The sequence below is a fragment of the Oncorhynchus clarkii genome, chromosome 24, assembly GCF_045791955.1.
Source record: "Oncorhynchus clarkii lewisi isolate Uvic-CL-2024 chromosome 24, UVic_Ocla_1.0, whole genome shotgun sequence".
NCBI classification, from domain to species: domain Eukaryota; kingdom Metazoa; phylum Chordata; class Actinopteri; order Salmoniformes; family Salmonidae; genus Oncorhynchus; species Oncorhynchus clarkii.
The window spans coordinates 13,793,777-13,810,150 of NC_092170.1; the positions used below are offsets into that span (position 1 = coordinate 13,793,777).

The 16,374-nt window shown below is 41.1% G+C and overlaps 1 protein-coding gene across 1 annotated transcript; it reads left to right on the forward strand.

Annotated features, from left to right (window-relative positions):
• The first annotated feature begins 930 nt into the window (after positions 1 to 930).
• Positions 931 to 9,561, forward strand: LOC139382268 (A disintegrin and metalloproteinase with thrombospondin motifs 8-like). The gene is made up of 9 exons (XM_071126138.1): positions 931 to 2,003; positions 2,605 to 2,844; positions 3,676 to 3,808; positions 4,166 to 4,333; positions 5,420 to 5,712; positions 6,271 to 6,454; positions 6,618 to 6,790; positions 6,921 to 7,096; positions 7,288 to 9,561. Exons 1-9 carry the CDS (start codon positions 1,248 to 1,250, stop codon positions 8,018 to 8,020), a joined length of 2,856 nt encoding a protein of 951 aa, XP_070982239.1. The 5' UTR covers positions 931 to 1,247; the 3' UTR covers positions 8,021 to 9,561.
• Positions 9,562 to 16,374: the final 6,813 nt, after the last annotated feature.

Sequence of the window (16,374 nt, forward strand, 5' to 3'; positions counted from 1 at the left end):
GTGGTTGAAATGTTTACTCAGGACCTTACCTAAAATAACCTACTTTTTATATAGCGCTAACGTGTCCTTTTGCCAATGCCACTTCGAAGCTAATAAGAGCCCCAAGTAATATCAGCGTTCACTGGTTACATTTTATGACATTGTTTGCTCTCTTATGACGAAGGGCAAAAGGGACACGTGTTAGCGCTTTATAAAAAGTAGGTTAGTTTAGGTAAGGGTAGCATAGTGGTTAGAGCGTTGGACTAGTAAAGGAAAAATTGCAAGATCGGAACCCCGAGCTGACAAGGTAAAAATATGTCGTTCTTCCACTGAACAAGGCAATTACCCCACTGTTCCTAGGCCGTCATTGAAAATAAGAATGTGTTCTTAACTGACTTGCCTAGTTTAATGAAGGTAAAACAAAAAAAGTTTAGATAAGGTTCTATTGAAGCTTTTCAACCACAAGGTGGTAGTATTGGATTACAAAATAATGAGATTCCCTTTACGCGCGGGAATGACCAGTGACGCGCAAGATAAGAGTCTTATCTCTTTAACACAATTCTCTAATGTGTTCCATGACATCTCTTTATCATTGATTTATTCGACTGATGAGGAACATGGCCGTGGTGGGTATGCTATAGCCTACTTATGGGAGTCGCTTGGGGGCCACTGCACTGGCAGTCACTCAAAGTTTAAAATAACTGACCGAGCCCTTCAATTATAATATAGGTATCCATGTTGCAGCGTCCTGTGCTGTAGGCCTATGCCGAGTTCATGTTAGTTGCAGGGTTGTCAAACTTGCAGCTATTTCAGAAGGGGGGAGTGTCGCTTACTTCCCATTGGATCCGGTTTATCCAAGAGTTTCTCATGAGGTACGAGTGGGAGGAGAATTTGAGGCAACGAGTGGTATACAAGAAAGTATAAATACCTCCGCTACTCCTAGTATTCAGTGGTGCTGCCGAGTGGTAGAACAGTATTTTAGCTCCGCTATAATAGCATGAAGATCACACAATTAAACTAAAAATATCAAACATTCTCGACACAGACTGACTATACAGCAGTGGGCTTTTGTCACATTATACTGATGAAAAAAATATTTTAGTTGTGAGGTCCCTAAGACTAAAAATAGTTTAGTGACTCGAGATTTTCTACCGACTACAGACATTATCTATTGACGAGTACAGCTGCGTATGGGCTTGGTCCGGAATTTTGGTTGAAAAGTTGTTTTTGTTTTAAAAAAATTTTTTGTGCAATTTCCATTGCAGAATATGTGTTCGAATAGGTGTTTCGTTTTACTAGTCCTGTGCGTAATCGACAAATCACTTTCTAAATTGTTTGATTCCGAGGAAATTGTACCTGTCAGGTTAAATGGAAGAAGCAGTGGTCGTTTTTGGAAACGAAGTGAAGAACAGCCGAGATTTAGACTCAGTGCCTTTGGCCGAGATTTCACTTTGAATTTAAGTCCGGATAACAGTTTCTTATCTACTAAACTGACAATTCAACGCATCAAAGCAAACGATCTCCACACTTTACGCAGCGCCTCAGGTGTCCATGGCAGACACACTTCTGAGACTGAAACGGACTTTCACAACTTGATAAACAAGACTGAAGAGATGGAAAGACATTTGAGAAGCTGTTTTTACTCGGGGACTGTGGACTCCAACCAAGATTCTGTTGTTGCGGTCAGTCTCTGTTATGGCATCCTTGGATCGTTTGTTACAGACGGGGATGAGTATTTAATTGAGCCCAAAGTGCTCGGCTCAGGGAGAAGGGAGAGGTCCACTGAACAGTTACATTTTATCAAAAGGACGACACCCACCGAAGCACCACGTGACACTCAAACTGTATTTGATCAACTGAGTGAGGAGAGTCGTGTAAAAGCTGACATGGACAGTTTTACTCACGATGAACAATACCCTGAGAAACAATTACGAGGGAAACGCTTTGTTTCAGCACCACGATTTATTGAGACGCTGGTGGTTGCAGACTCGTCCATGACACATTTCTATGGAGATGAGATAAAGGTAGGATATATTCGATTAATATAGCCTATGTTGACTAATTTAATTTATTGCATTTAATCCAACCCCCAATGCGAAAACACCCACAGCCAAAATATTTTATGAAAAAACTCGTTTCTGTTTCAATTGAAAATAATTCTAGCCTATATTTTGGGTGCAGAAACAATGTTTCTGATCTGCTCTGTCATGCAAGACTAGGCTCGCCACACTTGCTGATGAGCTGATATGCATGGCGGTAACTAAGTTGAAGTAATGAGATCATTATAAAAGGAAGAGTGCGTAGTGAGTAATGATGGGACTGGGAAACCTCTGATAAGGTCAGGCAGGATAATGATGCTTTGGCAGTAATTTCGTTCCGCATTCATTATGACTTAGCTTCTAAATCATCACCATTAAACAATGTTGGGGTCATGCAAGTGATAAAGAGCATGAACATTATACATTTTTAAAGATACTTCCTCTTTTTTTTTAACGGGGGAAAAACATGTGTGTTTACTTCGTTATTTCACTCACTTAGTTTTTCCCCTCCAGTTTTAGCCTAAATCATCACCACCAGTCTTGCCTTGTAAGCCTCCCTAATGCCGGTTGTCCTCCCTTGCTCCAGCACTATATCCTGACCTTGGTCTCAATGGCTGCCCAGCTTTACAAACATCCCAGTATCAAGAACTCTGTCCACATGGTGGTGGTGAAGATGGTGCTGGTGGAAGACGAGGAGGTTGGACCGTCACTCTCCAATAACGGGGGAGTCGCTCTGCGCAATTTCTGTGCCTGGCAACAACAGTTCAACCCGGCCAGCCAGAGGCATCCTGAGCACTACGACACTGCTCTACTTTTCACCCGAGAGGTGAGCACTGCCTGCCCCATATGTATACTGTCACACATTACATCAATGTCACAGGATCTCCCTAACCCCTTATTCCATAATGATGTTACCATATGGTTTGGAGAGTTAATGAAATAATGTAAGCAAACAGTGATATATTTGATTATGTATCCTCTAAGGAAATACAATTGGCTGAATCAGATTGGATGAGCTTTCTAAACATACAGTATAGGGCTGAATGGTCTCCTATGAGGTATTTTTTAGAATTGCTACAAATCAGCCTTGAGTGATGACATCCCTTAAAATGGCCAGAGTATGGGTGTAATGTTGCTGCCCTGAATTTGACCTGCCGAAGAATGTGTGCCACATGCCTCGCCACAAGAGAAACCCCAAAACTTGAGACTTAAATTGGAAGTAGTTTGCACATGCGGTCTCCAGTGAGCTATGCTTCTGCAAAACAAGGTGTACACGTGCTGAGTTGAATTCAGCATGTCACTCTCAAAGTCCAGATGTCCTTTGAATCATGTATGGTTATGTCTTGTGGTTTGGGATCATAGGCCCCAGGAAACATTTATCTCAGTCGCAGAGAGTGAGCCTGACATGTGAAGGGAAAATGTTGAGGCATGTCGTTGAAATATATATATCTAATACCACACCATTAATTTCCCCACATCATAGATCTGCTTCTGTCTGCCAGGAATATTTATTTGCTTCATTTTATGATGGAAACATTGACAAACACGTTTTTTTGGCATTAGCTCTCAAGTGAAAAGAGAAAAAAAAACAACCAGGGACAAAAATAAATGCTGTCTAAAGATTCACTGTTTGAAACCGCTGCTGTCTGTCTTCCAGGATATTTGTGGACATCAGAGTTGTGACACCCTCGGGGTTGCTGATGTGGGAACTGCGTGCGATCCAAAAAGGAGTTGCTCTGTCATTGAGGACAATGGACTTCAAGCAGCTTTCACTGCTGCCCATGAACTTGGTATGACTTGTGCATTAAACAATTTGAACTTTCTCAAACTTCTATATTGACCATATATAAAGCTACTATAGGTCTACATACATTTAGCCTCTTGTCAAAGGGTCTGCTAAATGTACAGAAATATTGTCCACAAATAACTTCATTTGTACAGAAAGGGGCACACCCATGAGCCGAAAGCTTATGCAAAAGTGGGTTAGCCTACAACTAATAATTGTGTGGTTTAATGAGATACAAACTTGATATGAACCATACAGTCGATCCCCAAACCTAAAGTAGATGTAAACTATTAGCAACTTTACTTCCATAGCATACCTTAAATAGTATTAATTTAATTTGAATGGTATTGTTCTGCTTTAGGCCATGTGCTGAGTATGCCACACGACGACTCCAAGAATTGCGAGAGGATGTTTGGGAATCTGGGCGGCCATCACATGATGGCCCCTCTGTTCATTCACCTCAACAAGACTTTCCCCTGGTCCCCTTGCAGCGCTCTCTACATCACAGAGTTCTTTGACAACGGACACGGTATGTCATGCTGATAAACAACACTGACAACTCTGATGTAGGCAAAGGACACATATTTGGTAGCACTTTCTATGAGGAAAGTGTTAAAGTGTTTATTTTTGTTAAAAGCTTTTAAATGATTTGATACTACAGTCATTTTTTTTACAACTATTATACTTTTTTAAAATGTAAATTTTAAATTCTACTGCATGTATATCACAACATATGAACACTGTGTGTTGAGGTCAATAGGCTGGACCTGAATGAAATCACATACATTGTTTTTAAAACTCAGCAGTTGCTGGTAGATCCATTTTTACAAAAGCCTTCTAGGTCTGTTTTTACTAGAGGCTTCTAGTTCAAACCACTCTGTTATGAGGGCCCAGTTTTCACTTCTGTATTTTCTTTGATAATATCTACCCGCTTAAAGAAATGATGGCCTCTGACAACGACAATGAATACTTCCAGTAGAAGTTACTTATTGTAAGCCATTCCAAAGGCTCATAATGCTTATAACAAGTTACAAAGCGTTATACCTGCAGGCTTCACACGTGTTCACAATGTTAACTCCACCTGTAGTTTCTCACCGCAGGTTTGCTTATATGCAAAAGAGTCACTAAAATATGCACTAATCAATCTCAAAATGGAGATAAATTGGAGACATCCTAAGGAATTTAGAGATTGGCTGACAAATTGTTTGTGGTTACTACTTATATCTGAAATTGGGCGTGAATGGCACTGTTTGGTATTTGAAGAGATTCATATTATTTTGTAACATTTAATCAAGACCTTCCGTTCCTCTGAGTCATACATACAGAGAAGGTTTCGGTTCTCACAAGCCAAAAGTAACAGCTGGTGTGAGCAGATAATATGTTATTTATCAGTTAGTCAGTGATTTCAAAGAGAGTGTATGTGGCTAAGAAAGTGGTCTGATCACCAGGTCAAGAACAACATCACACTAAAGCTCATTGAATATCTATCCAAATAATGTGATTGTGTGAAGACTCCAAAAAAGTCAGCTTCTGTCACTGTCAAGTCTCCACATTATACAACCAGTTGATTTAAAAAAAACACAAAAAAACAGAACTCTCGTGTGTTCAATCACAGGCGACTGCCTCTTGGATCCACCGGAGAGCATCTTACCGTTACCCAGTGAACTCCCAGGCACCACATACAGCCTCGACCGCCAGTGTCAGCAGATGTTTGGGGAGGAGTTTGTGCACTGCCCCAACACCTCTGACAGTGACGTCTGCAGCCAGCTGTGGTGCAGGGAGGAGGGCAAGCCCCACTGCACCACCAGAAACGGCAGCCTTCACTGGGCGGATGGCACCACGTGCGCCACCAACAGGAGCTGTCTGCACGGTGCATGCATGGCAGCCCACGAGGTCCTGCAGCCAAAGGTAAGCCCTAGTTTTTCTCAGAAAAGGGGAGAAAAAAAATCTATATTTGGTCTTCTGGTATTGCATTTTGACAAAAACTCTGTCTCAGAATGCCTTGTTAGTTACTATATGTGGATTAATTTCTCTGTGACAGAGTATTTCCTTCCTGCTTTGTAAGGAAGACCGTACTTCTGAGAGTACAAGCTCTGTAGCATGTGTCAATAAACTTGATTTATAAATTGACATGCTGGCAGTTAATATACTTTTTGCTCACCCACTAGTAAAAGCTTGTGAAAACACACACACACACACACACACACACACACACACACACACACACACACACACACACACACACACACACACACTTTAGTCTTGCCAAGTGCGCCACGGGTTGTACAAGTGGTGACACATAGAACAGGAATGTGGGAGACAGCAGAAGCGTGCCACACTGACGGACAGATTTACCCAAGTCATGGCATGCCAAGAGACGCCTCAGCCTAGACTGTGGTTGAGTTGGACGGCTGATGTTATCATGGCACTCAGTACTCACTCTGTTTCGTTTTGGCTTTACCACAGGTGGTTGTGGATGGCGGCTGGGGTGCTTGGGGACCATGGCAACAGTGCTCCAGGACATGTGGAGGGGGTGTGGAGTTCTCCTACAGGGAGTGCACAGATCCCGTGCCCCAGAACGGCGGCAAGTACTGCGAGGGCCAGAGAGTCCAGTACCAGTCCTGCAACCCCCAGACGTGTGAGGAAAATGGTGAGCCATATTTTGTCTAGGCACTTGCACTACAGAATTTCCTTTAATTTATATAGTGGTGAGCTATAGTGGTGTTTTTAACCTAGATTTTTCAATAAATGTCTCTGCTTTGATATTAGTTTGATGGATCATTTTTTCCCCTTTGTCATTTCTCCAACCTTAGGGAAGAGTTTTAGAGAGGAGCAGTGTGAGAAGTACAACAGCTTCAACTATCTGGACATTCTTGGGAACATGAAGCAATGGATTCCAAAGTACGCTGGTGTGTCGCCCCGGGACAGGTGTAAACTCTTCTGCCGGGCCAAAGGCAGCAGTGAATTCAAAGTCTTTGAAGCAAAGGTACGTTCACTAAAAATCATCTGTAGAATGTTGGCCACTGTAAATAAATATTTTACAGCTTGCCTTCACTGTTTGGTGAATCACAGTGTTAAGTAAATTGAGACCTTAAGTTTGCATTTGTGGTCCATAGGTTATCGACGGCACGACATGTGGTCCTGACACTACGTCTCTCTGTGTACAAGGCCAATGTGTCAAGGCGGGCTGTGACCAAGAGATCGGCTCAAACAAGAGGCTTGACAAGTGTGGCTTGTGTGGTGGGGATGGCCTCAGTTGCAGGAAGATCACTGGTTCATACAACAAAGCCACGTGAGTACACCTAAATATTCCAATTGCAATTATGGTAACAATAATTTATGACCCTAATGTCTTAGCCATTATCGTCTTATAATGAGCCAGAATAAATAACAGTCATATTTAGAAAGCATTATTGGTTGATTGTCTTTTGTGCTGCTGATGTGATTACAGCTGTAATGAGACATTTAGCTTCTTTCTTTCAGTTATGGATACAGCGACATTGTGACCATTCCTGTCGGGGCTACCAATATTGACATTAAACAGCGTAGCCATAGGAACATCACACACGATGGAAACTACCTGGCGGTCAAGCGAGAGAGCGGTGGCTACATACTGAATGGTAACTTCTCTGTGTCCACGGTGGAGCAGGATATCCCTGTTCTCGGGGCTGTGCTGAAGTACAGTGGCTCGTCCACCACCTTGGAGAGAATCCAGAGCTTCAGACAACTGAGGGAGGCCATCACCATCCAGTTGCTGGCCACTGCTGGGGAGGCATTTCCACCCAAGGTCAAATACACATTCTTTATCCCCAAAGATGTGTCTTTCACTAAATCCAAAGAGAAAAAGGCTTCGTTGCATATGATCCAGGCTTTCGGCGTGCCCCAGTGGCATTTGGGCAAATGGTCAGAGTGCTCCAAGAGTTGCAGCTCCGGGTGGTCCCGAAGGAACGTTGAATGCAGAGACAACGCTGGTTTCCATTCCAATACCTGCGATAAGGACCTGAAACCCACAGATATCAGACCCTGTGCTGATCTGCCATGCCCCATCTGGCAAATGGGGCCTTGGTCATCCTGTTCACGAACTTGTGGCCAGGGGGAACGCCGACGCAGTGTTGTCTGTATAGACTACACCGGCAAGACTGTCGAGTCGGAGAAGTGTGACGCTAACAAGCAACCTGCGCCAGTGTCGGTAGAGTGTGTTTACCAAGAGTGCTAGCGAGGAGACATGAAGACAGAGAGAACTTTGGGAGGGGTAGTGTAGTGGATTCTTAACCGACCCGACCGTGCTTTAGAGAAAAGCAGGGAAACCCTAGTTTGGAAATTAAGAGTGCACTAACTAACCCAGACAAGTCATAGGACATGGGACAATAGGACAACCACTAGAGAAGTTTGAACCAATAGAGATCTAGCTACCTCAGGATGTACATGTGTTGTTTTGTTCAAATAGACAAAGGTACTGTGTGCAAAATATTATTCTCTCCTAAAAGCAATTACTTTGCATAAAACCTACTGACAAACACCATTGCTGTTAAATATACCTCAATTTTGCAGCATATAACCCAGAACTATACAGTCAGAGACTCAGAGCCAATAAATGAACAGGGCTAATAAAGTTAGTCTGAAGGCATACTATTTCTACCATAACATGTGACATTATCATTGCAAGACAATGACTTACAGTGTGTATTATTTTTGAGTAAAAAGGGTTTGTGTAAAACATTTGATTAGGTGGACAAGATGAAAAACTTTGTAAAATACCTTGCTTGTGGATACCTTGCTTGTGGATACCTTGCTTGTGGTTTGCTCTTTTGTTTAATTTCCTTGGGAAAAATAAGTATTTTTTGTGTTGTGTTAACTGCCTGTAAAAAAATGTGTCAAAGAATCTATCTGCTATCTTATTGTTGATTAATGATTTGTGGAACTGATATGATTAAAGATGAAAATGTAAGTTCACCCATAATCATTCAAATGGTACAGGTGATTAGGTCTGCCATTGACTAATCTCTAGTGGGCAGACAACGTAACAATCTGATGCAATTAAGCAACATTTTAGTTTAGGGTTTTTGAGATTAGACATTGACAGACATTAAATCAAATAATATACTTTGTAACAAAAAAGCAACCAGCATTAATTAGTAGTAAGAATGAAACTTACATTTTAGTGTTCCTAAAATGAGTGTACACGCTCTTTGTGTAAAATTTAGTTTAGCAGACCATGGTCAGGAATCTGATCTGAGGCAAATCAGTGTAACGGGGATTTTTTTTCTCTGTTCTGTACTTTTTATGTAGTGTTTTTAAAGGAATTGTAAGTACAACCAAATTCAATATAAACACATGTGTGAAATGGTATATTATGGTGCATCGAAAATAATTTGCATAAAGAACAAGTCCTTTGTTTGTAATAATTTCATAGTTGATTTAAAAATATATATTATTCATAATGGGAAGAATACTCTATTGTTTGTCAGATGTCTGTATATGTTTGATTTCTCATTCCAGTTTGTATGTCATAAAACAAAAAAGGCTAAATATGATATACCTTCAGTGAAGGACCATAATACTATATTATTATTATTGTAGCTTCCTTTTAAAGCTATTTATTTTAAAGTTTTTACCTTGGACCTGAAATTATAACATTTTCAAATGCTGCTGTCTTTGAGATTTATGTCTACAATATCTTTGAGATTTGTCTACAATTTATTGTATAGGTCTACAATAAAATGGTCAAATACATCACATTTTACTATATGCAGTAAACATTGAGTTGTCTCTTTTGTTACCCGTTTTGGAAAGTTTGACCTACAACGGGTCTGCTTCTCCTTCCACTGCAGTCTTCTGGTTTAAACACAGAGAATAACAATACAAATATGTGCACACTACACACATTGTTCAATCTTCCTATTAGATGGACATACACATCAAATCACATTTTATTTGTCACATACACATGGTTAGCAGATATTAATGCGAGTGTAGCGAAATGCTTGTGCTTCTAGTTCCGACCATGCAGTAATAACCAATGAGTAATCTAACTAACAATTCCAAAACTACTACCTTATACACACAAGTGTAAAGGGATAAAGAATATGTACATAAAGATATGTGAATGAGTGATGGTACAGAACGGCATAGGCAAGATGCAGTAGATGGTATCGAGTACAGTATATACGTAGACATATGAGATGAATAATGTAGGGTATGTAAACATTATATTAAGTAGCATTGTTTAAAGTGGCTAGTGATATATTTTACAGACAATGAAAGTGTTTTAAATTATCCTTCGTCCATAATTTGTGTTCTTCTGGCTAGCATTTATGGGCTTATTGTATTACATGCAAATAGTTGATCAGCTAGCTTTCAGAGGTACCGTAGCCTATATGAAAGGAGCTTTTTGACAGCATGATCTTCATCCAAACAAAAGAATTCAGAGGCTATCTCCAGGATCATCCAATAGAATGGTCCAGAACTGTGTGTGCAGACTCTTGACTACAGTACAACAATAAAATATTCAGAGATGAACCTGCAGCTGTGCCTGCAGAAATTATAGCTAATTTCTTTGGATACATGAGAAATCAAATTCATATTTTTTTCCATTGTCATTTCCAAACAAAATCTTTTGGGGCACAGCTCATGGATTCTGCTCATGCATTCTTAGGGCAATTCAACTCGATGCCAGTAGGCTTCCCGCTGGGCACACTGGTTGAATCAATGTTGTTTCCAAGTCATTTCAATGAAATTACGTTGAACCAATGTGAAATAGACGTTGAATTGACGTTTGTGCCCAGTGGGTTGGCTACATAATATGATAGGCTAAGAAAACTAGTGTTACTAGTGGCCTAGTAGACTACAAAGCAACCTTGTCAACTGGTTTGGACCTCTTGGTGTTACGGTTAAGGTGTTAGACTGACAGAGATCCGTGTTCAAGTCCAAGTTGGACTATGTGTTAAGGGCCTTACACGCAGGGAGCTGCAAAACCTGGCGAAGCCCCCTACAGTTTATGAAAAATATTAAACTCTGGCGGCAACACGGGCGGAGAGAGGCAAATTAAAATGTGTGTGGCAGAGAAAAATTACCCAAACAAAGAGGTGTATTGGGTTTTCACTCAAGAATATGTTGCATAAAGCTTACTTCATTATTCAATTTTTTTTTTTTTTTTTTCACTTCACCAAGGATTCAGTGTGCAGGTATAATTGTATTTTTATTTCATTTGAAAGTTTTGCAGTTCGTGGATTTCTGTGCTCAAGACCACAGAAGAAGACAAAACCAGAAGTAGTTGGTTGTTGTTACCTCGATAGCATTTGACAATCCCGTATGTAATCATCTTCCATCCTTCATCATGCAGTCTTTCATAGCCTTTGTGCTGTATGTTTAACTATCCCTTATGTTTTATGAACACGTTTTATGCTGTTATTTAGCTGTTTATATCACTTTTTGCTACATCAAAAAGATTGTTGGCCAAAACGGTCTTAGCCGTTATCCGTTTTAATAGAAATGTAAATGTAAAAGTATTAGCCTAGCTGTTTTTTAGCCCCATTGAAATGTAGCTACGTAGCCTTTGTTTTCGTCATGCTAGCTAATAAGTATGTGCTTGTATACAAATGGGACAATACAATTGGGGACAAATCATTCACTAAACCTTAAACCTCAACTAAATCTTGTAATAAATCATGTGGAAATTGAGCAAATTGAGATGACTAAACTGCTTGGAGTAACCCTGGATTGTAAACTGTCATGGTCAAAACATATTGATACAATAGTAGCTAAGATGGGGAGAAGTATGTCCATGATAAGGCAATGCTCTATCTTCTTGACAGCACTGTCAACAATGCAGGACCTACAAGCCCTAGTTTTCTCGTACCTGGACTACTGTTCAGTCGTGTGGTCAGGTGGCACAAAAAAGGACTTAGGAAAATTGCAATTGGTTCAGAACAGGGCAGCACGGCTGGCCCCTGGATGTACACAGAGAGCTAATATTAATAATATGCATGTCAATCTCTCCTGGCTCAAAGTGGAGGAGAGATTGACTTCATCACTGCTTGTATTTATGAGAGGTGTTGAGACATGTTGAATACCCCGAGCTGTCTGTTTGCACTATTGGCGTGGACACCCATGACTGCCCCACAAGACATGCCACAAGAGGTCTCTTCACAGTCCCCAAGTCCAGAACAGACAATGGAAGGCGCACAGTACTACATAGAGCCATGACTACATGGAACTCTATTCAACATCAAGTAACTCATGCAAGCAGTAAAATCAGATTTAAAAACAGATTAAAAAAACACCTTATGGAACAGCGGGGACTGTGAAGCAACACAAAGTTAAGCACAGACACATGCATACATACACACACACAATAACATACGCAATATACACACGTATACATGGATTTTGTACTGTAGATATGTGGTGGTGGTGAAGTAGGGGATTGTGAATGTATTGTAGAGTGGCTTGCGAAAGTATTCACCCCCATGGCATTTTTCCTATTTTGTTGCCTTACAACTTGGAATTCAAATAGATTTTTGGGGGGTTTGTATCATTTAATTTACACAACACGCCTACCATTTTGAACAAACAAGAAATGAGACAAAAAAAAACTTGAGCATGCCTAACTATTCACCCCCAAAGTCAATACTTTGTAGGGCCACCTTTTGCAGCAATTACAACTGCAAGTCTCTTGGGGTATGTCTCTATAAGCTTGGCACATCTAGCCACTGGGATTTTTGCCCATTCTTCAAGGCAAAACTGCTCCAGCTCCTTCAAGTTGGATGGGGATGAGATTCTGAGATTCTGCTGTGGGGATGAGATTCTAGGGGTGATGCGAGGTGCTGGGTTTGCGCCAGACATAGCGTTTTCCTTGATGGCCAAAAAGCTCAATTTTAGTCTCATCTAAACAGAGAACCTTCTTCCATATGTTTGGGGAGTCTCCCACATGCCTTTTGGCGGACATCATAGGTGTTTGATTATTTTTTTCTTTAAGCAATGGCTTTTTTCTGGCCACTCTTCTGTAAAGCCCAGCTCTGTGGAGTGTACGGCTTAAAGTGGTCCTATGGACAGATACTCCAATCTCTGCTGTTGTCACGCCCTGACCTTAGAGAGCTTTTTATGTCTCTATTTTGGTTTGGTCAGGGTATGATTTGGGGTGGGCATTCTATGTTCTTTTTTCTATGTTTTGCATTTCTTTATTTTGGCTGGGTATGGTTCTCCATCAGGGACAGCTGACTATCGTTGTCTCTGATTGGGAACCATACTTAGGTAGCTTTTTCCCACCTATGTTTTGTGGGTAGTTGTTTTCTGTTTAGTGTTCTGCACCTGACAGGACTGTTTCGGTTTCGTTTATTCACTTTGTTATTTTGTTCTAGTGTTCAGTTTAATAAAATCATGAACACTTACCACGCTGCGCTTTGGTCCGATTCTTCCTCATCAGACGACGACCGTTACAGCTGTGGAGCTTTGCAGCTCCTTCAGGATTATCTTTGGTCTCTTTGTTGCCTCTCTGACTAATACCCTCCTTGCCTGGTCTGTGAGATTTGGTGGGTGGCCCTCTCTTGGCAGGTTTGTTGTGGTGCCATATTCTTTCAATTTTTTAATAATGGATTTAATGGTGCTCTGTGGGATGTTCATTTTTTTTATAACCCAACCCTGATCTGTACTTCTCCACAACGTTGTCCCTGACCTGTTTGGAGAGCTCCTTGGTCTTCATGGTGCCACTTGCTTGGTTGTGCCCCTTGCTTAGTGGGGTTGCAAACTTGGGGGCCTTTCAGAACAGGTGTATACAGTGGGGCAAAAAAGTATTTAGTCAGCCACCAATTGTGCAAGTTCTCCCACTTAAAAAGATGAGAGAGGCCTGTCATTTTCATCATAGGTACACTTCAACTATGACAGACAAAATTATTTAAAAAATCCAGAAAATCACATTGTAGGATTTCTAATGAATTTATTTGCAAATTATGGTGGAAAATAAGTATTTTGTCAATAACAAAAGTTTATCTCAATACTTTATCTCAATACCCTTTGTTGGCAATGACAGAGGTCAAACGTTTTCTGTAAGTCTTCACAAGGTTTTCACACACTTGCTGGTATTTTGGCCCATTCCTCCATGCAGATCTCCTCTAGAGCAGTGATGTTTTGGGGCTGTTGCTGGGCAACACAGACTTTCAACTCCCTCCAAAGATTTTCTATGGGGTTCAGATCTGGAGACTGGCTAGGCCACTCCACAATCCAGGGTTACTCCAAGCAGTTTAGTCATCTCAATTTGCTCTATTTAAATTACAGGTTGTAATGCAACAAAGTAGGAAAAATGCCAAGGGGGGGGGAATACTTTTGCAAGGCACTGTAATATTTTTTGTAATTGTACAAACTGCCTTAGTTTTGATGGATCACAGGAAGAGTAGCTGCTACCTTGGCAGCAGCTAATGGGGATCCATAATGAATACAAATACAAAGGGATTAATAAAAATGTATAAATATGTAATTCATTTGATAAAATATAAACATTTAAATTAAGTTTATAAGCTTATTATTTATGGTTTAATTATATAACTACAGTTAGAAACTTGAGGAAATAACATGTGCACTAGTCTTGTAGTGACACAAGATGTCAATAGTACATTTTTATTAGGCAAAAAGTAATAAACGTGTCATTTTTCAATATTAATACAAAAGGGTTTACAGCGCATTCGGAAAATATTCAGATCCCTGAACTTTTTCACATTTTGTTCCTTAACAGCTTTACTCTAAAATTGATAAAATATTTTTCCCCCCCATCAATCTACACACAATACCCCATAATGACATAGCAAAAACAGGTTTTTAGAGAATTGAGCAAATGTATAAAGAAAAACAAACTGACATATCACATTTACGTAAGTATTCAGACCCTTTACTCAGTACTTTGTTGAAGCATATTTGGCAGTGATTACAGCCTACAGTCTTCTTGGGTATGGTGCTACAAGTTTGGCACACCTGTATTTGGGAAGTTTCTCCCATTCTTCTCTGTAGATCCTCTCAAGCTCTGTCAGGCTAGATGGGAAGCGTTGCTGGACAGCTATTTCAGGTCTCTCCAGAGATGTTCGATCGGGTTCAAGTCAGTGCGCTGGCTGGGCTACTCAAGGACATTCAGAGACTTGTCCTGAAGCCACTATTTTATTGTCTTGGCTGTGTGCTTAAGGTCCTTGTCCTGTTGGAAGGTGAACCTTCACCCCAGTCTGAGGTCCTGAGCACTCTGGAGCAGGTTTTCATCAAGGATCTCTCTGTATTTTTCTCCGTTCATCTTTGCCTCGATCCTGAGTAGCCTCCGAGTCCCTGCCACTGAAAAACATTCCCACATCATGATGCTGCCACCACCATGCTTCACCGTAGGGGTGGTGCCTGGTTTCCTCCAGATGTGACGCTCGGCATTCAGGCCAAATAGTTTAATCTTGGTTTCATCAGACCAGGGAATCTTGTTTCTCGTGGTCTGAGAGTCCTTTAGGTGCCTATGGCAGTATAGCGTATGGTTCGGCAGCCCGGACATCATTGGAAAGGCTAGATGCCATACAGGGACAAGGACTCAGAATATGTAGTGGGGCCTTTCGGATCTTCCAGAGGCTTCCAGAGGCTGCATTACAGGTGGAGATGGAGGATATATGCCATTGCAGATTAGGAGACAGCAGCTGGCAATGAATTATTGGGTCAACCTACAGGGACATGGGGTGTCTCATCCTGCAAAAGGGATTTTACAGGCATGCTGGGAACATGAGTGAAGACAGAACACAAGCTTTGGGTGAGTGGGTAATACCCAGGCGAAGGTGATGGGACTGTATGGAAGGGAGTTTAGTCCAACGGTAGCTATTCCTGTAAATCCACCGTGGCTACTCCCGCCTCCAGTAGTTGATCTAGAAGCGTTGGAGAGATTACAGAAAGATGGGGAGGCTGTTGATCCATCTGATTTGTTTAATAGACATCTGAACACTGTTTAACAGGATTTTGTGGCCATTTACACAGATGGTTCAAAAGATCCAAGGACAGGATGTACTGGGTCAGCATTTATAGTTCAGGAATGTGGGGTGGAAGTCAGGAAACATATTACAGATCATCTGGCTGTATAAACGGAAGAGCTGATGGCCATACTGTTGGCCTTGCAGTGGGTGAAAGAAGTCAAGCAAGACAGAGTAGTTATTTTCTCTGATTCATGTGCAGTGTTAATGAGTCTCCAGTCCTTTAGGTCATGTAGCAGACAAGACCTTCTTTATGCGGTGCTACAAACCCATGGCAGGATTAGACAGATGGGTATACAGATAAGATTTACTTGGGTCTCAGGCCATGTGGGGGTGGAGGGGAATGAGGCATTTGATGTACTGGCTGGGTTGTTGATGTTGTAGTTTCAATGTGCAAGGCAGAGGCAAAACGCCTGATATGAACAGTGATGGTACAGAGATGGCAGGAGCAGTGGAATAGAGATACTAAGGGTAGGCATTTATTTCAAGTACAGAGGGAAGGGACAGAAGAGAGAATACTATTTTGTTCAATATTAAGGGTGGGACACAGCTAGTTGAATACGTCCTTAAATGTGATAGGAAAGCATCCAACGGG

What these genes read in the sequence shown, in the direction of transcription:
- LOC139382268 (XM_071126138.1), top strand. Translation starts at nt 1,248, where the DNA reads ATGTGTTCGAATAGGTGTTTCGTTTTACTAGTCCTGTGCGTAATCGAC. An exon ending in CTCTACTTTTCACCCGAGAG is followed by an intron (nt 2,845 to 3,675) that starts GTGAGCACTGCC and finishes TCTGTCTTCCAG; the next exon opens with GATATTTGTGGACATCAGAG. An exon ending in TCAAAGTCTTTGAAGCAAAG is followed by an intron (nt 6,791 to 6,920) that starts GTACGTTCACTA and finishes TGTGGTCCATAG; the next exon opens with GTTATCGACGGCACGACATG.